The sequence below is a fragment of the Sitophilus oryzae genome, unplaced genomic scaffold, assembly GCF_002938485.1.
Source record: "Sitophilus oryzae breed Bouriz unplaced genomic scaffold, Soryzae_2.0 scaffold_158_pilon_pilon, whole genome shotgun sequence".
NCBI lineage: Eukaryota > Metazoa > Arthropoda > Insecta > Coleoptera > Curculionidae > Sitophilus > Sitophilus oryzae.
This window is the reverse complement of record NW_022146269.1, coordinates 356,634-380,519: the sequence shown is the minus strand read 5'-3', so window position 1 is coordinate 380,519 and position 23,886 is coordinate 356,634. Positions and strand designations below refer to the sequence as shown.

The 23,886-nt window shown below is 31.2% G+C and overlaps 1 protein-coding gene across 1 annotated transcript in view; it reads right to left on the bottom strand.

The window, feature by feature from the left end:
• Positions 1–305: 305 nt before the first annotated feature.
• Positions 306–23,886, bottom strand: part of LOC115879845 (dosage compensation regulator) — a 52,426-nt gene continuing 28,845 nt past the window's right edge. The window contains exons 13-18 of the mRNA XM_030896840.1: positions 23,385–23,663; positions 22,178–22,441; positions 21,941–22,123; positions 18,107–18,274; positions 6,050–6,206; positions 306–570 (exon numbers count right to left, since the gene is read on the bottom strand). Of these exons, the coding sequence (XP_030752700.1) occupies positions 359–570; positions 6,050–6,206; positions 18,107–18,274; positions 21,941–22,123; positions 22,178–22,441; positions 23,385–23,663 (1,263 nt within the window). The 3' untranslated portion in view covers positions 306–358. The remainder of the gene's footprint in view (positions 571–6,049; positions 6,207–18,106; positions 18,275–21,940; positions 22,124–22,177; positions 22,442–23,384; positions 23,664–23,886) is intronic.

Below are 23,886 nucleotides of genomic sequence, written 5' to 3'. Positions count from 1 at the left end.
TCACGTTTATTTCTAAAATTCCATGTTTCATCACAGTAAAACAAACAATTTAAATAAGCTAAATCTATTATAAAAACTTACTAAACATTATTTTCTTCTTCTAAAAGTTAAATAAAAAAATGATTACTAGTTTAGAGAAATACAAGAACCAAGATTATTGCCAAAAATATCAATAATTCTGATTGGCAGACTGTTATCTAAAAGCAGCACAAGTTCATTTTCAGTTCAGTTTATTAAGGTACCACGATGGACAGCAAAATTATCTGATTAAAGTAAATTAAATAAGAATACTCTTTTAAACTAGGTTGATTTATTTTTAATTTAAGTTAAATAATGTATTTTTTATATAATGAATATTCTAAAATCCTCCACTGGCACCAAATCCACCACGTCCTCTACCTCTAAAGCCACCTCGAAAACCTCCTCCTCCTCCATAGCCTCCACCGCCATATCCGCCGCCATATCCTCCTCCACCTCCACCATATCCTCCACCACCTCCACCATATCCTCCGCCACCTCTGCCTCCAAAACCACCTCGTCCACCAAAACCACCTCTGCCACCAAAATCACCTGAAAAACAAAAAATATAAAATGTAAGTCATTATAAAAATTTCACATGTATTAAATAAATAAAGGAAGCAGCCAAGGGGAACCCTGTGTAATATTTTATATTTTATTTGCCTTGTTTGAGCTTTTTTAAAAATATATACATACAGGGTGTCTCAGATTTTAATCGGGAAAATTTAATAGACGATAGAACTTGCAAAAATAAAACAAAAAGTTCATATCAACTTGTAAGATTTAAAGCTTCCTTTTCGAGATACAGGGTACTCATTAGAATACCAATTATAATATTAATTACCAATTAGAATTTAATTTTTTCGCAAGAAGTAAGCAAGATAGAAAAAGTCAGGACACAAAAAATTATATTATTAATTACTAAATCCAAAAAATAATATTAAATTCTAAAAAAGCAGTGGCGTGCCTATTTTTTTTCTTTTTAAAAATAATTTAACAGTGATGCTTCCCCCACCTGCCGCCCCTGGCCATTAAACTTAAATCTAATTACATCCAATTAAGTCCCATAGTAAGTATTATAAACGGGTCAAGTTATATCAAAATCGATTAAATAGTTTTTTAAATATCTTATTTTTTTTCTTTTTTAAGTAACTTTAACACCCTGTATCTCGAACAGGAAGCTTTAAATCTAACAAGTTGATATGAACTTTTTGTTTTATTTTTGCAAGTTCTATCGTCTATTAAATTTTCCCGATTAAAATCTGAGACACCCTGTATACTCTAGACTTATTTTCAAAAACAAGGTAGTAAAAAATTCATTATTTATCTTTTTAACATAGGGGATCACTAAATCGCCTATTTTTTTCACTTTATACTCTGAAAAGAAGGTTGGTAGACATCTCAAAAAAAATCTCTCCAAAATGAGCTCTTAATTTTAATAGGAAGGTCTTCCACCTTTCAGTTTTCTATTTTTTCCTTATTATTAGAAAGAAAACTTCATATCTCGGTATCTACTAGCGATGGGAACTATCGAATGAATTAGACTATCGAATGGTTACTGAATGAATGATTTCAACTATCGAATGGTTTTATTCGAATAAAGTCATTCATTCGTTTGTAAACTAAAGCATATGTGACAACCTCGCCGTGCGACTAAATGGTTATCGTTGCGCCACGACTATCGAATGCTTTTGATAAATGAAATTTAGTATTCGTTTGATTTTTGTGTGCGTCAGTGCATTATTAGTTCTTCCAAATTTTTATAACTTCGCCTTGTAAATACTATGCTATTTTTGCGTTTATTAAAATATTTAAAATACTAAAAGTAGTTTTTTTAATTGACGATTGTGTGCGAAGTGGTCAAAATTTTTCCGAAAATTTGTGTGATTTTCCGTAGCCCGATCTTTCCAATTATTTAATTTTTATATGGTATATTATGGTTAGGTTAGGATTGCATTTTTTTTAATCGGAAATTTTGAGAAGTAGCAATTTTAAGAGCGCTGAGATGAACTTACATTAATTTTAAAAAATACATATTTGTATTTTAGATGTCTTAACAATATGAATTAGTTGAACTTAATAATCATATTTAAGTAATGTGGTTAAGTAAATGGGGTTATCGAACTCAAATTTTGGGGTGAGAAAATTAAATTGAAAGTTTTACACGTGCCAATTTAAAAAAAAGTTAACAATGTTTGTATTTTCTTTTATGCTAATTTTACATGTGGTTTTTTTGCGAAGAAATATTTCATTTATTTTTAAAGTAAATGCCAGCAAAAGTAAATATATTATTTTAAATAGTAATATAAAGTAATAAAAAAGTAATATGAAATTAGTTCTGTAATTATTATTATTTAATAAACCAACTTGGCGACATAGAGACTATATTATTTTTAAATAGGATTCAATATAAATACTTTGACTTCTATTTGTTGTTTATATTTTGCTACTACTTAAAAAAAAAATGTTTATATTATTAAATGATTGTAAATTTTGTTGTTAATAGGTATAACAAATTATTACTGTTATTTTATCAAACTAAATAAAAAGATAAAATAAAAATTTTATCAATTTATTAAACCAGTCTTTGCTTAAACACATTAAAAATCATTTTCCTACATCCAAAATAAAAAGTATTATTGCAGTGTAACAACAGAATATATTAATAAAAAAGTGCAAAACATATATAGACATACTATCCCTAACTAACTAATGCTAAAGAATAATATTCTTTGCTAATACCAACTCATACGAATATATGGCAACAGCGCCGTTCATAATATATTTTCTGTGTAAATACTATAGCACCTCAATAAAAAAAATAATGTGTCCTTATCTTTATTTGACTCTTGGTTTCTAGGAAAGAAACCTACGTCGCCGGACGCCAACTAAAATCCAGTTTATATTTTATTAAAATCGATCCTGGCGAATAAATGAATTTGATAAATGAATGGTTTTTGCTGCCGAATTACTAGAATACAATATTTCAAGGCAGATGACGCATCTATTCGATAATTTTTATTCGAATAGTTTTTTTCGACGAATGTTTTCGCACTAGCTATCGAATTATTCGAATGAATTGCAACTATCGAATGTTTCGATAGTATTCATTCGATAGTTCCCACTACTAGTATCTACTACTTTAGTGATGACGCTTTGAAACAGGATCTGTTATTTTCGAAACAGGTTTGTTTTGGAACTGGCTTGGAACAGGTTTATGTGCTATCCTATACCAGTTCCAGTTCCAACTGTTCCAGCTGTTTCAAAACACTGCAACTTAAATTAAATACTTAAAGAAATAAATTTTTGAATTGTTTAAATTATGTTATCTACTATATTTGTGATACTAGATTCTTAATAGTGTATTTTTCAAAAATTAGATAATTATATATTATAGTGCATTTGGCAACATCGCCAGTACAAGTTTTTTTGATGGTAAGAAATTCCTTCGCCTATTCTGTTTACATTAAACAAAACTCTGCGCAAAATGTATACTATACCGACGAAGGAACCGCTTTGTTTTTATTATCTAGAATGTAAATTGTTTTATTTTTTTATATATGTATTTTACTATTTTACATATATGAAATAGTAAATATTAGATATTCTATTCTTTCTGTATTTTTAAATGTTGATTTCTTCCTATTTAAAATTTATGATAAAAAATTTAGTTGAATTTTAAATTATATATATATATCAAATATCGGCAACGCTATGGAAACCGTCACCCTTTGTTTTTTACGTCCATACACTATATTAGTGCACTCGCACTCAATCTCGATAATATAACGCCAAGCGACCGCATCGTTAAAGCGATATACTACCTGTTTTCTAAACTGAAACTAGTTCTTTTTACTTAACTGTTCGAGTTCCTCCAAACTGTTCCAAGTCTCTAAACAGTTCCAGTTCCCTAACTGTTCCAGCGCCAAACTGTTCTAAGCCGTAAACTGTATCCAACCTGAACAGTGGGACTTGGAACAGTTTGAGACTTGGAACAGTTTGCGACCTGGAACAGTTTAGGCTTTGGAACAAGTTTAGCGCTTGGAACAGTTAGTGACTTGGAACTGTTTGAGACTTGGAACAGTTTGCGACCTGGAACAGTTTAGGCTTGGAACAGTTAGGAACTTGGAACCGTGTCTTGGAAACAGTTAAGTAAAAGAACTGGTTTGAGTTGATAATCGAGGTCGTCTATCGGTTTCGCTCAATGTTTCGCTAGTCTAGACAAGTCTAGCGGACGCGACCGTTCAGGTGTTATCTGTTATCGGATTACAGGGGCGTAAAAAAACAAGTGTGGCTGTTGCCGTTATTTAAAATATTTCATTAAAATTCAACTAAATTCTTATTATAAATTTTAAATTTATAATAATGTTTTTTTAAATATTTTATTTTTTTTAATGTAAACAGAAATAGAATAGGTAAGGAACATTTTTTATTATAAAAAAAATGCTGGCGATGTTGCCAAATGCAATATAATTATCGCATTATAGTTTTTTTTGAAAAATACAATGTAAGAACAGTTGGTTATTGTTTTGTATTATAAATATAGTAGATATTAAAGAAAATTAAACTCTTCCAAGAATTTACTTTTTAAGTATATAACTAAATTATAAATCTATATTTATTCATTAGTTCTTGTACAGGGTGGGTCTTAAATAAGTGCACATATTTTTAGGGGTTGTATATTTCGATTCTCATGAGTTTTTTTGAGGGAAAACATGTTTTTGAAAAGTTTATATTTTTCGAAAATTTTATAGTTTTTTTTATTCACTGCTCCACAAAAATGGTTTCTTATGATTAGTCGATTAAATGAACCGTTTAAAAGATATTCATCGTCAAACTTCAATGCACAATAATTTTAACAGTTTTTGATAAGAATTCTGAGAGATTTTTTTTGAGGTGTCTACCAACCTTTTTTTCAGAGTATAAAGTAAAAAAAAATAGTCGGTTTTTTACCCATTCTAGAGACTGTTTGAATTAAGTTATCAAAACAATCGAATAATTTATTCGACCTCAAATTTTGGCTATTCTATTTCTATACTAGTTTCTGTTTGAAATTATTGCATTTAGTGCCAAAAATATAAATAACTCTGATTGACACCGTGCTATCTCAAAGCAACAAAAGTTCATTTTCAGTGCAGCTTATTAAGATACCACGATGGAAAGCAAAGATATCCAGATTAAATTAAATAAGAATACACTTTCAAACTAGGTTGATTTATTTCAGTTGATTTTTATTTTAAGTTAACTAACGCATTTTTTATCTTATTTATGAACATTAGTTATATTTTTAGAAAGCTCATAACGGGAAACAAAATAAAAAATAATGTACTGGGTGTCCGATTTAAAATCAAAAAATTGGAGGCACGTACAGCCGCCCATACTAAAATATGTTAATAAAAAGTTGGTAGGCAGTTCTTTTAGTTTCAAAGTAAAGGAATTTTTCCAATTTTGGTCCGCGGTTATTTCTATCCGCCACCTGGGGTCGCGTCCGATGGGAGTTTGGAGTTCTCCACACGGATTTTCTCAAAAACGGACTACGGAAACACGGAATATCTCAAAAGCTGCGACTTTGACTGATTTTGATGTTATTACAAATTTTGTTGCAAATATTATTCCTAATCTTAAATTGAAAACCGCGTTTCGCTAGCTACTGAAATTTTGGAGTTACGATTTTTTAAAATTTTTAACCCCTTCCCAACCCCCCACCCCCACCAAAAACTAATGGCTAGATTCTCGAGTGCCACAGTATTTTTGTGCCAAATTTGGTTAAAATCGGTTTAGCGGTTTTTGAGTTATCGTGTTACAGACGGACAGACAGACAGACAGACACCATGAAAATATTTTGTATTTAGGTCATTTATGATCCAAATAACTCATTTTGAGTGAAATTAAAAAAAACTTTTTCTTGGTAATCTGGCCATTAGTTTTTAGCCGATCTTAAAAATCCGTCAAAAAAATTTTGAACCTGAATAAATGCTTAATAAGAAAAATTCTACAACATAAGCAAATTTATAGAAATACAAAAACATACCACGGCCTCTTTTAGGAGGTGGTCCTGAATAGCCTCCTAAACTATGTCCTCTTGGCGGTCTCTTGCCCATACCCATATTGACACTACCACCAGTGTTCCTCTCTATTTCAAAGCTACCGGCATGGAGTTTGCACAATTCTTTGATACACGATATCACCTAGAAATTCAATTCAAAACATTCAATCAATAATAGTTTAATCTGCCAGTGGAGTACACAAACTACTGATTTTCTTTATATAATAAAATATATCCTACTAATATTCATACATTTTATTTATATCTATATGCATTATACATACAGGTTGTTAATTTGTTCATTACTCGCGGTAAGAGCTTTATGGTTGAAATATGGCAACCTCGGCCCGCTCGTCGATAGACGACGCCGACGCGATGGGACGAGTCGGCAGAGAAAGCAATAATGAATGCGTTCTCAATAGGCAGTGTTGCCATTCTGTTCCCCTATAAGTAACTGTCGAGTTAACAACCTGTATATAAAAACGAAATGACGTTTGTTAATCTGGCTAAAACTCTAATTTTAGTTGTGTAATATTTGTAGAAGACAAGGGAAGGTTTAAGTGGTGTGAAAATATGAAGAAATTAATAAAGAAAAGCAAGAAAAATAATAAAATATTAACAACTGCAACGAAATCTTTAAAAGCGGCTCATAGAGGTCTTTTTTAGAAATTAATAAATCGAAAAGATAAGGTATCAAAAAACATACTATTGATGTTGTATTTCATTGTTAATCAGGGATGGCATGATTTAAATCAATTGATTTTTTTAATTTTAATCACGTTTAAATCAATTTTTTTTTTATTGAAACTATAATAAAATCAAAAAATAACTTTAAAGTTATAAAACTGTGTCCTAGAAGACTAGAAAAAATATTTCGATAACAGATAGTAAATCGAAAAATAATTGTAAATGTTATAGAACTATAGAAAAATAATAAAAATATGTATTCATCAATTTAAATGTTGGACCGATTTTTCAAGTAATTTCGTGTGAATCCATTAGACCGCTAAACGCAGGGATTTATTTTAAAATTTATGTATAAGTAACAAAAACTCGCTGTTCGAATACATATCATTCGCAAAGTCTAGTGCCAGAACTAGGTTCTTTCTGGATATAAAGATTATATCTTCATTCCCGCAAATCTATAAATCGTTGTCAGAAAACGAAATGCTTTATTTTTTTGAAACGGTTGTACGTTTCCAAATTCCTACTGACGACATTTTGATCTGCAGTAAGCACTTTTACACTCTGATATTAGATAATACATACTAATTTCATTCTCGACTAAGACTATTTCCGAACAATAGCTAGTGTAGCAGTTTTATTAAGAGTAAAAATTATACTTTTTTTGACGATGCTGTACCTTTGAAGGACCATCGTAAAGCTATTCCAACGTTACAGGGAGCACAAAAAGTACATTTTTACTCCGAATAGAACATACTATTTCTTTTAAAACATTACAAATAAATTTTTAATCAATTTCAAACATTGCAAATAATATGAACAGCAATCGAGCAATACACTCGTTGAATTTGACACTTAATATCAGTTTAATAATATATTTTTGTACTTTTGTGCTTAGATGTAACAGTGCTTTACTTTTGTGCCTAGGCGTCAAAATGACAAAAGATAATATATTAGAGATGTTTGAAAAAAAAAATCCTTTTGATCTGAAGCGAGCGACTTTTTTTGCGGAACATATTGGTGACCGATGTGGAAAAATGACACGCGCTGTAGAATTGTTAATGTTATCGGTATCAGGCAGAGTTTTAAAGATTTAGCCATTTAGGATAGGATTTTAATTGGAAATAAGTCCTAGTCATTTGGAAATCCGATTTAAATATTGTTTTGAATTAAAATCAAAAAATCTGATTTAAATAAAAAAAATCTGATTTAAATCAAATAAATCTGGTTTTTTGATTTTTTTAAAAAATCAGCGATCTTGATTCCATAGCCATCGCTGACACCATTTTCTTGTCCCGTGTATAATAGAAAACAGGCTTTCTTTTTAATTTATTTTCGAAAGACTAAAGAGTAATTCCCAAATTGGCTGCCAAAAACTTCAAAAATGATTTTTTTAGATACAATGTCAATAAATAAAAATGAATTCTATTTGGTACAAAGACAGTCCAAGAGAAAAATACACGTCTTGAACACAATCTATGTGGTAAAATGCGAGGACGACCTATATGAAGTTTTTTCTTCTTTAAAATGGATCTAAGAAGCACTTCCTAAATACTAGCATATCATTTAGGAACATCTATACATTAGTGAACAATATTAGTGACTTATTTAAACAAACACCCTGTATAAAAGTATGATTAATTTATTTCACTTATATAATCTACATCACTTTATGTCTATTACTCAAAAAATATAAGTTTTAACTTTCTAAAATATGTATTTTTTGAACACGTATTTATTACCACCTAATTCTGCAATAATAACCTCTGTGCGGCGCACATTGGTTCAGATTCAAAAAAATCGACGCATAGGGATCAAGAAAATAATTTCGAAAATTTCAACAATATTATTTTCAACAGATGATGGGTCCATTTATTCAAATTTATCACGATCCCCTTTTTAATAGTAATAAAAAAGCGTACAGGAATGTTGTTTTCGTTAGATTTTGTAGTTTAAATATATATCAGTTATTTGCTGATAATGGTTTAGTGTTGCTAATATATTTTGGTTCTTAGTTCAGAGACTTGGAAATAAATTAAATTATAATGGATTTTGAAGACCAAGGTAAGTACTTTTTAAGAGAATTTTATTAACTTAAATATTTTTTTATGAAACTAGTAGTTACCACAAACATAGCAGAGCGTTTTTTTTGAAAAAAAAAAACTTTGAAATTGCGTATCTGTAGAACTCCGCAGATCTCCGCTTCTGTATTTTATAATTTTTAAAAGGTATTATACCAAGTTTAATTTGCCACAAGTATTTTACCCCAAGAGACCCCGAGGTAGATGATATATACATTAGAATTTTAAATTGACCAGTAGTCTGATTTTTGTTCCATGGATAATTTCTGAAATTATTATACTAATATTTTTTGAGTAACTCTGGAGTGGTAAAAGTGTAACTATAGAGACTCACATGTTCCTCTCCCGTACTCTATTCCTTTTATTTTTAGAACAATAAGCCGCAGATCAATATGTGAGAGGTTTTTGAAAATGGGTTTTAATAAAAGGTCAGAAGCGGATATTATTGATGAAATTATTTCATTTTTGTGTGATAATAACGTTCCTAACATATTATCGAAAAAAAAGCAAATTGAAAATTTTGTTTATAAATGGTCAGAAAAGTGGAGGAAATGTAATTATACTTGGAGCAGTTTTATTTCCAACAGTTGTCTCTGGCTGAATAAAAATTTACTTTAAATGGAAGAGAATCAATCTTTTGATGACCCTGGCTCTTCAAGAAGAAATTTTTTTTCAAAATTGTCCAAGTCCCAAAAAAATAAAGAGACCAAAGGTATATATTGCCAAGGAATTATTACTTAATTTATAATATCTTACAGAAAAAAACATGTTTTTTATCTACATAATGCTGCAAATATTGCATTATTGCTTTTAATTAATGGCAAAGATTAAAAATCAATTTATTTCTAGAAATTAGAGATTCTTACACCTCGGAAGTTCTGGCATATGCTACAGTTTCTAATTTAAGGAAGGAACATAACAATGAGTCGGCAAAAGCAGTCCAACTAGGGTTTGAATTTCCAGAGAAAGTAGTCGCCACTAAAAATAGGTGAAGATTTACCCGCAGATGACACTCATATGGCAACAGAATATTATTGTCAATCAGATAGTGAAGAAGAACTAGAAGAAAGTGGTGGTGAATCATGTCATGAAGAAAATGAGTTTGAAGCATATTGCAATTTATTTTTTTCCTTTAATTTTGACCAGATAACCTAATGGGTATTCTTTTTTTGACTAGGTTCGAAGCATTTTCAAACCTTTTTAAAAACTATAATTTTTGAATAAAATTCATAGAAATCTGAAATATATTTTGTTTATTCCTGGGACTATCTTTGTCATGTTAATAAATCCGCCATTAAACCTAATAAGTCTAGAATTTGTAATAAAATTAAAAATATCCTATGCGCCACTTTTTGGCAATCTGAACCACTGTGCGGCGGTGGTCGTGCGGCTAAGGTATGCGCTCAATTAGGTATAACATTTCTTTTTCAATGTTATTTCTGTGACATTGTATCAGAAAGACTATTTAATTATCTTTTTAATGTTATATTAAAAATTGTGCGGTTAAAAATGAACATTAATATTAATTTATTTAATGACTGATTTACTAAAACTTACATTATAAACTTATAACTTTTAATACTATTAGAAATTATGAAATTTGTCAGATAATTTCCTGTTTCACAACAAAAAAAAAAGAGTTTCAAAAAGAAAAGAGTATTTTTATCGATTTTTTAACGCAAATTATGTAAACCATTAGTAGTGTAGTAATAGTGTGTAACTTACACACTATTACTACACTACACTCTTAACGACAGTTTCTCGTCGTTCTGGGCATATGTTTCACTATTCAAAAAGAAAGATTATTTATTAAACACCGTGTTACGGTGTAGCACGGTGAGTGTATAATTTTCTGTTGTAGGCACTGAAAATTTCAACTTAAAATGTATAAAAATGTTATTAAAAGTAACTGACCTTTCTATCAGTATCGCCCATTTCCATAATTTGTTCTGGATCTTGAGACGCCCGAATTACCAAACTTTCCAGTGCAGGTCTCAAAGCAACAACTTGTGACGCAACTTGAGGGTCCATTTTTAGGTTGATCCAGTTGTCTAGTCGAACTACACCATCGATCCAATCAACCTGTTAAGAATTATATTCTATTATTTAAGAAAAATAATACCCATTTCATAAAAAAACTGATCAGAAATTCAGGTCAAGATTAAAGAGAAAAGTTGTTTAGTTATTCCCTGTATATTTATAAAACTATGCACACATAAAATTAACTTCTGAACAACTTGTCTCTTTCACTTAATCCTCCTTTTTGCATACGGAGAAGATGTTTGTAATTTGCCGTCATGACAATAATTGTCCCACACAACAAACGTCATACTTTTTTTTGTTATTGAATAATAATAACATAATTTAAATTATTTTTTATGTATGGTAAAGTTTAAACAGCAGTTTTTTCAATGATTCAATAAACAATTCCCATTGTACACAGTTGTCATAAATTGTAAAAATTAGCTGTATTAATGTAGTATCCAGAGAGAATAAAATCTAATCATATTAAAAACTGAAGAGATGAAGATTAAAAATAAAGTAATGTTTGATGTTCATTAATATTAGCTTAAAACTGATTGTCTTAAGTTTAGAATTTATCTTGAAATGACAATCTATGATATATGTCAGACTTACCCCAAAATTGTCTATTCAAAATCGGCAATAAAAAAACATTCAGTAGGTAAATCTATTCAATAAAAATTATTTTTTTGAAAATTGAGGTTTATGTTGGGAAATTTGTTAATAAGGTAACTATCAGCTTATGATATATTTTTACTGACAAAAATTATCGTGGGTTGTCATGTCTAAAGCATATACCGTGCTGGCAATTCTTACTTTTGGGTCAGTATTTACATGTGTGGAAGTAAATCGCGTAGAGATCTTGTTAAGAGTCCATTTCACTAGTCCAAAAAAGTAGCAAAATAAGCATTGGCTGGTAGGTATTTCTACACAAACGAAGAAGGAAATTAAAGATAAAGGATTATACTATATCCGTATTGTAGCACATTTTTAGACGACTTCTTTATTTTTAAGATTTTGATCGTCAACCATCAACAATGTTTGCACTAAATTTTCTCGAAAATAAAGACAATTTAAAATTCCGTTACAATACGGAAATAGATTGAAGTTTTGTGATATATCATTTATATGGTTTTGTAACAAATTGCTCGCTATTTTATGGCAAATGCCGAAGCTCTGCCAACCTTAATCAAAGCACGTGTGTTTATAATTTTGGGTGTGACTTAACACGATAGGAGCAATACAACCGAACGGAACGGTAGAGGCTGTGTTATTAAACTATTCACGGAGAATTGTGCATACTGTATCGTTAAATTGGCCATTAGTACGGTCTGCGGCTTGTATCTCCAAAGCCGGGTCCAGACCAAGCAGACAAAACAGCAACAAGACAAAAACGACAAATCCAATAAATTTCTGCAACATTTTTGTCTAATTTTTGTTTTGTTTCCAAATTCGGAGACTTTTGAATGTCCCGTCTCGAGTCGGTAAATTCTAAAGAGTCTCTCTCTTGTCGTGTATTTTACGACAAGTTGTCGGCGCAGTGTGTACCTATGTCGTGCGTTGTCAAAAGTAGGAAACCAATAAAATCACACAAATTTAGTACTGTGGAGCGCTGGTACTGGTAATATATGACATAGTATATGGCGGAGTGCTCCATCTTTATAAAAAAAAATTGGCGCCGGTAGGCACGTATGCTTGATATTTTTTTTTATCTCAAAAACTGCGACTTTGACTGATTTTGATGTTATTACAAATTGTGTTGCAAATATTATTCCTAATCTTAAATTAAAAACCGCGTTTCGCTAGCTACTGTAATTTTGGAGTTACGATTTTTTAAAATTTTTAACCCCCTCCCATACCCCCTTAACCAACCCCCCAATGGTTTGTTAACCAACCCCACCCTCACCAAAAACTAATGGCCAGATTCTCGGATGCCACACTATTTTTGTGCCAAATTTGGTTAAAATCGGTTTAGCGGTTTTTGAGTTATCGTGTTACAGACGGACAGACAGACAGACACCATGAAAATATTTTGTATTTAGGTCATTTATGACCCAAGTCATCATTATGAGTGAAATTAAAAAAAACTTTTTTTGCCGATCTTAATAGCCTACCATACCTGTTGGTATGGTCGGCTAAAAATGTCAGAATAGAGAAAGTAGAACACGGACAATACCTGCAAACTAATAGTTTTATAGAGCGCATTTATTATTATGGGAGGTACAAAACTACAAAAATTGTTACAAGAGAGCTCGTGCATTAAAGAATATTTGTTTAGCCTTAAATATAAACTTGGTTGATGATGTTAAGACGAAATTCAGAAATATACCATATTTTATAGCTATATAGTGTACGAGAGAAATAAAACCATTGGGGTTTCTTTTTGCAACATGGGATAGCGAGTCAAAGACAACACTACTGACTGCTAATAATATATCTTTATCTTCTTCCTGGTGGAAAGGCCAAATAATTAATAGAACTGATTCGTATATACTGAACTTTGTTGTACTTTTCTCCTCGCGGTATAGACACTTCGTCCCAAATTTGTCTTGTCTGAATTTCTCATTTTTGTCGCAGATTTGTTTTGTTTTTGTCTAAAATGTGTTCACTTTCTGTCTCCTTGGTCTGGACACGCCATAAAATATAAAACACAGTCTTCGTTGGATAAGAGTTGCCCAATTTCTTTATAATAAATAGCAGTACATATATTTTAATTAATAGTATCATTAGATAGATATACACTCAGATGAAAAAAAAACGCAACGGAAAAAATTTTGGTCTAGTTTAAAATGGTATATTTTTTTATTTTTAGCCCTATTTTCTTGATTTTTATAGCAAACTGTATATAAATAAATTTAACAACTTTGATTCGTAAACTCAGTTTACTATAAACTTCAATATTTGACAGAAAAAATACAGAAAAAGATCCAGCGGTTCTCAAAATTTAAACAAAAAGTAAAATAGCTCAGCAATTTTGGACTTGTTGCTTATTCGAGACTATGGAGTGTAGAGGCACAGATTAGGTATCATATAAGTATACAGATAAAAATCTTGTCCCTTATTCGTGGCACGAAAATTGTTTTTTATGACGATGTACAAACGAGTAAAATTTCCTGTGCGCAAAAATAAACTCGCGTAAAATAACAATAAACAACGTAATGGAGAGATATCGTTAAACCGAATAGCGTGCATGGACGTTAATAAGGCCAGGTGTTATTTCCTTTACGTGAGGTGGTATTAACTCTCTTCTCTCTTCATTTGTAGTTATCGGGTCGGAAAGGATTCTGATCGCGTCGCGTCCGCTATTTAAACTTAACCTATCTTTGAATTTAAAACTTTGAAATTGTTTTGTTTACTAGGTATTTTAAAACTAAAGGGCTAAAGTGCTTATTTCCAGTGCTTTATTGTTCAACGTCTGCCAGTCGGTTTAGGGCAACAAGCAACAAATTCTCTTAGAAGGGCTCGTTATCTGCTGTTAACTTAAGCCTCTTTAATATTGGAAGCGGTGGAATCCATATTTTGAGCCATATTTATTTAATTAAAACTAATCCCAGCTACTTAAATATCAAATTACCTAATAAAACTAAAGTGATAATTCAAAACAATTCAAACATAACCTAAAATAAAAGATCTCGCCGGCCGGCCCCGGTTGTCAAATACCCGCACATGCCCATTTAAGCAACTTTTAAACGTTATTTAGAAATAGCGCTTGGTGTAATTGATCCGCAAATTACGTTAGGCGGTAACGTTATTAGCGGGTGTTGCGTTAAAAATTGACTCGCGCATATCGTAACCATGATAAGGTACGCGTAAATACTGCATTACGGTATTCGGTTTTCCGATATCTCTCTAATAACTGTGCCGGTCAGGCACTGTGCACAGTTTTACAGGCCAAAAGTGGGCGTGCTATGTGCGCAAACTAGTAACCTACCTAGTACCCGATTCCGAAAATTGGAACCACGAAAAACAACAAAGAAAAAACAAAGTTTATAATCTGTATAATCTGTGGTAGAGGTAAGAGACATTAAAAATGGTCATAAAAATGGAAGACTTAAGATGGCGCTGCTGTAGCAAAAATCTAAAATTTAAAATATGCGCTGAAAATGTTTGGAACAGGAAATGACTCAAAAGAGATAAATATTTGACGTGAATGCGCGGGTTTCAAAAAAATACAAATTTTATTTTCATGTCACATAAAATAAATTTTTTGTGAATATTTGAATAATTATTTTATATTCTAAGAAATAAGAACAAAGCTTTATTTGGGTAATGTTTGGTTATGTTACTTTTATTCGCATATCTATTGTTACTTTTCATTTTTTAGATTTATGCGTTATTAGCGCCACTGTGGTTATTTGGTGAATCCTTATTCTTCCCATTTTTGTGACCATTTTTTCAAATAAAGTCCCATAAGAAATATTTCTCCTCATCCCTACACTCGCCCTGTATAATACTACCTTTATACTAAATAAGCAGATAATAGTTTGGACGTTTAAACAATGATCCATCGATAGAGGCCAACGGTTTAAAACAGAGCTAATCCGATAGTTCGCACTGGCCTCTCTCTATCTAGCAGCCTAATTTGTAATTCCTTCAGTTACGTATTGCTATAAAAACGAAATGACGTTTGTTAATCTGGCTAAAACTCTAATTTTAGTTGTGTAATATTTGTAGAAGACAAGGGAAGGTTTAAGTGGTGTGAAAATATGAAGAAATTAATAAAGAAAAGCAAGAAAAATAATAAAATATTAACAACTGCAACGAAATCTTTAAAAGCGGCGCATAGAGGTCTTTTTTAGAAATTAATAAATCGAAAAAATAAGGTATCAAAAAACATACTATTGATGTTGTATTTCATTGTTAATCAGGGATGGCATGATTTAAATCAAATTATTTAAATCAAGTGATTTTTTTAATATTAATCATGTGATTTAAATCAAATTTTTTTTATTGAAACTATAATAAAATCAAAAAATAACTTAAAAGTTATAAAACTGTGTCCTAGAAGACTAGAAAAAATACTTCGATAACAGATAGTAAATCGAAAAATAATTGTAAATGTTATAGAACTATATAAAAATAATAAAAATATCTATTCATCAATTTAAATGTTGGACCGATTTTTCAAGTAATTTCGTGTGAATCCATTAGACCGCTAAACGCAGGGATTTATTTTAAAATTTATGTATAAGTAACAAAAACTCGCTGTTCGAATACATATCATTCGCAAAGTCTAGTGCCAGAACTAGGTTCTTCTGATATAAAGACTATATCTTCATTCCCGCAAATCTATAATCGTTGTCAGAAAACGAAATGTTTTTTTTTGAAACGGTTGTACGTTTCCAAATTCCTACTGACGACATTTTGATCTGCAGTAAGCACTTTACACTCTGATATTAGATAATACATACTAATTTCATTCTCGACTAAGACTATTTCCGAACAATAGCTAGTGTAGCGTTTTATTAAGAGTAAAAATTATACTTTTTTTGACGATGCTGTACCTTTGAAGGACCATCGTAAAGCTATTCCAACGTTACAGGGAGCACAAAAAGTACATTTTTACTCCGAATAGAACATACTATTTCTTTTAAAACATTACAAATAAATGTTTAATCAATTTCAAACATTGCAAATAATATGAACAGTAATCGAGCAATACACTCGTTGAATTTGACACTTAATATCAGTTTAATAATATATTTTTGTACTTTTGTGCTTAGATGTAACAGTGCTTTACTTTTGTGCCTAGGCGTTAAAATGACAAAAGATAATATATTAGAGATGTTTGAAAAAAAAATCCTTTTGATCTGAAGCGAGCGACTTTTGCGGAACATATTGGTGACCGATGTGGAAAATCGCGTGTCATACGCGATGTAGAATTATTAATGTTATCGGTATCAGGCAGAGTTATAAAGATTTAGCCATTTAGGATAGGACTTTAATTGGAAATAAGTCCTAGTCATTTGAAAATCCGATTTAAATATTGTTTTGAATTAAAATCAAAAAATCTGATTTAAATAAAAAAAAATCTGATTTAAATCAAATAAATCTGTTTTTTTTTGATTTTTTAAAAAAATCAGCGATCTTCATTCCATAGCCATCGCTGACACCATTATCTTTTCGATCATACGGTAGACGTATTTACGTCCCGTGTATAATAGAAAACAGGCTTTCTTTTTAATTTATTTTCGAAAGACTAAAAAGTATTTCCAAAATTGGCTGCCAAAAACTTCAAAAATGATTTTTTTAGATACAATGTCAATAAATAAAAATGAATTCTATTTGGTACAAAGACAGTCCAAGAGAAAAATACACGTCTTGAACAGAATCTATGTGGTAAAATGCGAGGACGGCCTAAAATATTAGAATGTGTTAAACAATTTTAATTCTTTTTTGAAAACTTTCCCACCCTGTAACTTAAAAGTTATGGTGTTTTAAGACATATATTCATATGAAGTTTTTTCTTCCTTTAAAATGGGTCTAAGAAGCACTTCCTAAATACTAGCATATCATTTAGGAACATCCACTATATTAGTGACTTATTTAAACAAACACCCTGTATAAAAGTATGATTAATTTATTTCACTTATATAATCTACATCACTTTCTGTCTATCACTCAAAAAATATAAGTTTTAACTTTCTAAAACATGTATTTTTTGAACATGTATTTATTACCACCTAATTCTGCAATAATAACCTCTGTGCGGCGGTGGTCGTGTGGCTAAGGTATGCGCTCAATTAGGTATAACATTTCTTCTTCAATGTTATTTCTGTTACATTGTATCAGAAAGACTATTTAATTATCTTTTTAATGTTATATTAATAATAGTGCGGTTAAAAATGAAGATTAATATTAATTTATTTAATGACCGATTTACTAAAACTTACATTATAAACTTATAACTTTTAATACTATTAGAAATTATGAAATCTGTCAGATAATTTCCTGTTTCACAACAAAAAAAAGAGTTTCAAAAAGAAAAGAGTATTTTTTATCGATTTTTTAACGCAAAATATGTAAAAACCACTTAAGTGTGGTGTAGTAATAGTGTGTAACTTACACACTATTACTACACTACACTCTTAACGACAGTTTCTCGTCGTTCTGGGCATATGTTTCACTATTCAAAAAGAAAGATTACTTATTAAACACCGTGTTACGGTGTAGCACGGTGAGTGTATAATTTTCTGTTGTAGGCACTGAAAATTTCAACTTAAAATGTATAAAAATGTTATTAAAAGTAACTGACCTTTCTATCAGTATCGCCCATTTCCATAATTTGTTCTGGATCTTGAGACGCCCGAATTACCAAACTTTCCAGTGCAGGTCTCAAAGCAACAACTTGTGACGCAACTTGAGGGTCCATTTTTAGGTTGATCCAGTTGTCTAGTCGAACTACACCATCGATCCAATCAACCTGTTAAGAATTATATTCTATTATTTAAGAAAAATAATACCCATTGCATAAAAAAACTGATCAGAAATTCAGTTCAAGATTAAAGAGAAAAGTTGTTTAGTTGTTCCCTGTATATTTATAAAACTATGCACACATAAAATTAACTTCTGAACAACTTGTCTCTTTCACTTGATCCTCCTTTTTGCATACAGAGAAGATTTTTGTAATTTGCCTTCATGACAATAATTGTCCCACAGAACAAACGTCATACTTTTGCTTTTGTTATTGAATAAAACATAATTTAAATTATTTTTTATGTATGGTAAAATTTAAACAGCAGTTTTTTCAATGATTCAATAAATAATTCCCATTTGAGAACTTTTTGGATGTTCTTTATTTATTTAGCGTATGGCTTACATGAATTTGACATGTACACAGATTGTCATAAATTGTAAAAATTGGCTGTATTAATGTAGTATCCAGAGAGAATAAAATCTAATCATATTAAAAACTGAAGAGATGAAGATTAAAAATAAAGTAATGTTTGATGTTCATTAATATTAGCTTAAAACTGATTGTCTTAAATTTGGAATTTATCTTGAAATGACAATCTATGATATGTGTCAGACTTACCCCAAGATTGTCTATTAAAAATCGGCAATAAAAAAACATTCAGTAGGCAAATCTATTCAATAAAAATTATTTTTCTGAAAATTGAGGTTTATGTTGGGAAATTTGTTAATAAGGTAACTATCAGCTTTTGATATATTTTTACTTACAAAAAATATCGTGGGTTGTCATGTCTAAAGCATATACCGTGCTGGCAATTCTTACTTTTGGGTCAGTATTTACATGTGTGGAAGTAAATCGCGTAGAGATCTTGTTAAGAGTCCATTTCACTAGTCCAAAAAAGTAGCAAAATAAGCATTCGGCATTTAACGTTTTATGTAAAACTGGCCAGGTATTTTTACACAAACGAAGAAGGAAATTAAAGATAAAGGATTATACTATATCCGTATTGTAGCACATTTTTAGACAACTTCTTTATTTTTAAGATTTTGATCGTCAACCATCAACAATGTTTGCACTAAATTTTCTCGAAAATAAAGACACAATTTAAAATTCCGTTACAATACGGAAATAGATTGAAGTTTTGTGATATATCATTTATATGGTTTTGTAACAAATTGCTCGCTATTTTATGGCAAATGCCGAAGCTCTGCCAACCTTAATCAAAGCACGTGTGTTTATAATTTTGGGTGTGACTTAACACGATAGGATCGGGCTAAACCTTAGACAGATTTCTGAAATATAAAATATATTTCCTTCGTCCACACACCCGCTTTACCCGACCCCTAAAAGCGACCCGAAACACAGATTATAATCTTTGTTTTTTCTTTATTGTTTTTCGTGGTTCCAATTTTCGGAATCGGGCACTAGTTAGATGACTAGTTTGCGCACATAGCACGCCCACTTATGGCCTCTAAAATTATGCACAGCGCCTGACCGGCACAGTTATTAGAGAGTCATCGGAAAACCGAATAGCGTCATCCAGTATTTACGCGTACCTTATCATGGTTGCACGAGTCAATTTTTAACGCAACACCCGCTAATAACGTTACCGCCTGACGTAATTTGCGGATCAATTACACCAAGCGCTCTTTCTACATAACCTCTGATAACGTTTAAAAATTGCTTAAATGGGCATGTGCGGGTATTTGACAACCGGAGCCGGCCGGCGAGATCTTTTATTTTAGGTTGTTTGAATTTTTTTTGAATTATTGCTTTAGTTTTATTAGGTAATTTGATATTTAAGTAGCTGGGATTAGTTTTAATTAAATAAATATGGCCCAAAATATGGATTTTCTTCCAATACTAAAGAACCTATAAAGAGTCTTAGGTTTACAGCAGATGACTACTTAGCCCTTCTAAGAGAATTTGTTGCTTGTTGCCCTAAACCCACTGGCAGACGTTGAACAATAAAGCACTGGAAATGAGCACTTTAGCCCTTTAGTTTTAAAATACCTAGTAAACAAAACAATTTCAAAGTTTTAAATTCAAAGTTAGGTTAAGTTTAAATAGCGGACGCGACGCGATCAGAATTCTTTCCGATCCGATAACTATACATGAAGAGAGTTAATACCACCTCACGTAAAGGAAATAACACCTGGCCTTATTTAACGTCCATGCACGCTATTCGGTTTAGCGATATCTCTCTATTACGCTGTTTATTGTTATTTTACAATTTTCGTACCACGAATTAGGGACAAGATTTTTATCTGTATACTTATAGGATACTTGATCTGTGCCCGAACAGTACAGCGTAATGGACTCTTAAAGCTTGATTTTCATGCATCCGTTATACGATGGTCCGACGGTGCTCTGATTGGTCATAGCGTCTTTGCGCCACTTTTCATCCGTAAATATTTTACTTCAGCCCGTCAACGGACCCGTTCATACGATAACGGACGTTTTGACACTTTTTTGACAAATTTAAGCTAACCTTAATAAAAATATAAGAAAAATAGCAAAATCGTTATGGAAACGAAAATATAAAATGACACTAACGTATATCCGAAAAACGGAGGCATGGAAATGCAATAAATTTAAAAACTGCGTTATTTTCTAACCAATCAAAGTCTTTAAATTCTACCAATAAAATTAATATCGTATCAACGTATCGTCGGACAATGGATGCATGAAAATCAAGCTTAAGTCGGAGTGAGAGAAATGCGACGGTTTGCTATTACGGCGTTGCCATATTTCTCCGGTACCCTTTCCATATCAAGTAAAATCACGATCGCAAATCGCTTATTTTTAAAAAACTTTTTTTTCGAAAGATAATATGGATATGTTTCTGAGCATCTGAAATGGAATATAGGATAAGGATATCGTTAGGGTGTCCCTATTTTTTTATAACGAGAAAACGTCAGTAATCGCGATAAGTTAAAAACTCAACTTTTTAACACAACACGCGATAACTCAAGAACCACTTTAGATATTAAAACATTTTTTTTAATTTTGAAGTTCGGATCCTTTACAAGATGTTTAAATCAGAAAAATTCGATAGGCTTATTTTTTTCCAAAAATTTTAAAAAAAAACTGTCCATTTACTTTTAGTGCGTAGCAATTTCCAACAATTGTGTAACTTTTTTTATTTGTAAAGATTTTCATATACTGCCTGCGAAGAAAATATCGCAGAAATATTAAGAACCAATGTTGAACAACAACTCAATTCCACTTATTTTTACCAAAAGTGCAAGTGTTTATAACTTGCACTTAAAAATTTACAGGCTATAAGGAAAATTACAAAGACTCGTTGATAAATAAACAAATAAAGTACCACATGACGTAATTAAATCGTAAAGCTGAACGCGTGATAGAACAAACCAAACTGAATGCATGAGCTTTATCTAGAATTCTAAGTACTGATTGGGTCGACCGCGACGAATCTGCTTATCTCCTCCACGTCTCTTAGCAATTTGCACAGATTCTCGGTTTATTTCATACGTTTGGCAACGTTTTTACTGTTCTCTCTTTGTTCAGTAGATTATAAACGAATTGTACTCTTCTTACATATGGAAATCTCGACCCAAAACTAACTTTTGCCAGCCCTTAGTATACACAGCAATGAGATATAGTAATATTTTTATGTTACCCTATAGCTTAGAAAATCATAAAACATACCTTTCTAGAACCAAATAGTAGCAGATCAAGTGGTGTAATCATTGACATTTGTTTGCAGGAAATTGCCCTGGTACGAATTTTTTCGCCAAACACAAAGAACGGATAAGGAAAGTTCAGGTCATAGTTGCTACAGTTCACCGATGTTTTATGAATTAATGCCGCTTTACTTTCGGTTGTCAAAACCTAAGAAAAAAAAAATAGAAACAATCTGTTTAAATATGAACAAATTAACCATACCTTTCTCTTTTCCTTATGATAACACACATTTGGATACAGCCCATAACACATCAATGCCATAACAGCATCTAGTCTCGGATCTGGACCTACAGTTTCCATGGGCAAGGGAGCCATAGCTTCTTCGGGAAAACCGCAATTATTAAGAATTTGTTGCAACTGATACTTCGCTTCCCAAGTCACGCGCATCGTGGGCAAACTAATACCCTTCTGATCGCAAAAATTGATTTCTCTTTCTTCGCCACCCTGCCGAGCCTGGTCCCATAGCTATATCAGAAATTTACATAAATTAAAATCAGTAGTAGTCCTTAACACAAAATATTTATTAACAAAAATACTTTTATACTAATACCACATAATACCTTAATTTATAAGGCCATACAATCTTAATAATACAAAATGTCTATACCTATGTGGCGGATTCATCTCTCCAAAAAAATATGGGTATTTCGCCACTGCAAGAAAATCTACAAAATAAAATAGTTATTTTTTGTATACACTGCTGCGTTAATCCAACGGAAACTACTTGTCAGCAGTTATGTTTACTGATAAACAAATTTGCCTAATGAACAAAAAAATGCTTGACGTTTCGGAAAGTTTATCCGAAAATTATTAATTAATAATCTTTTTTTTTATTTTAAATAGTTTTTTTCTTTATTCTTTGTATTTTTTTTGCTTTCGACGACGGAAAGAGATACTTTCCGAAACGTTAAGCATTTTTTTGTTCGTTAGTCAAATTTGTTTATCAGTAAACCTAACTGCTGGCAAGTAGTTTCCATTGGATTAACACAGCAGTGTTTACAAAAAATAACTATTTTATTCTGGCGATGGCCTTTTAGCAGAGTCATCATAAAACAAGAAGAACTATTTTATTTTGTAATTTTCTTGCAGTGGCGAAATACCCATATAGGTTTTTTTTGGAGAAATCTTAATATTTTAACAAATATACAAATAAAATAGACAACACTGAAAAGTATCGCCAACCAAAAGGCTCAAAATTCACAATAATATTAGAAGATGGGAGATAAATTCACCTGATCACATCATAGTATTAAAAAATATTCTGTTACTGAGCAGAAGGCATACAGAGAAGGAATTATTTTAAGAAACTATCTTAAAAATTTACTTTAATCATAACATTTTATGGAAGCAAGGGCATTATAATATATAAATCAATATGCTCATATAAAATGCGCAGATAAGTACTTACTTCAAATGCTGTAAGCATTGCAACATGATCTGAGTGCCTATCTCCAGCTAGAGATCTCTGTCGACCGCTCAATCTTCTTTGTCCAATTTCAAGAGTGAAGATTTCTGGAAATGTTGACGAATTGGCCGCCATAGTAGCCAACGGACCGCCACACATAAATATACATCCTAGTATCATCATTTTTCCCAACCTAGGTTCGATTGGAAGCTTAGCTATGATGCGTCCCAATGGAGTTAGTTCATCATTTTTGTCCAAACACTTCATTTCTTTTAACAAAACCTATGAAAAAATATTATTTATTATTCATGTCCAAGAAAAACTGCGATGTGTGATTTAAATTTCTTCATTTACTTCTGGTAAAACTAAAAGTAATATTCAATTTTTTTAACAGGTAATGAGTTTTGATCGCAGAATAACTTGCTTTACTGAAGCGACAGTAGGCGTCGGCTCTTCTGAAGTGATCCAAATATCACAAAAAAGACGTGTATTTTGAAATTAAACA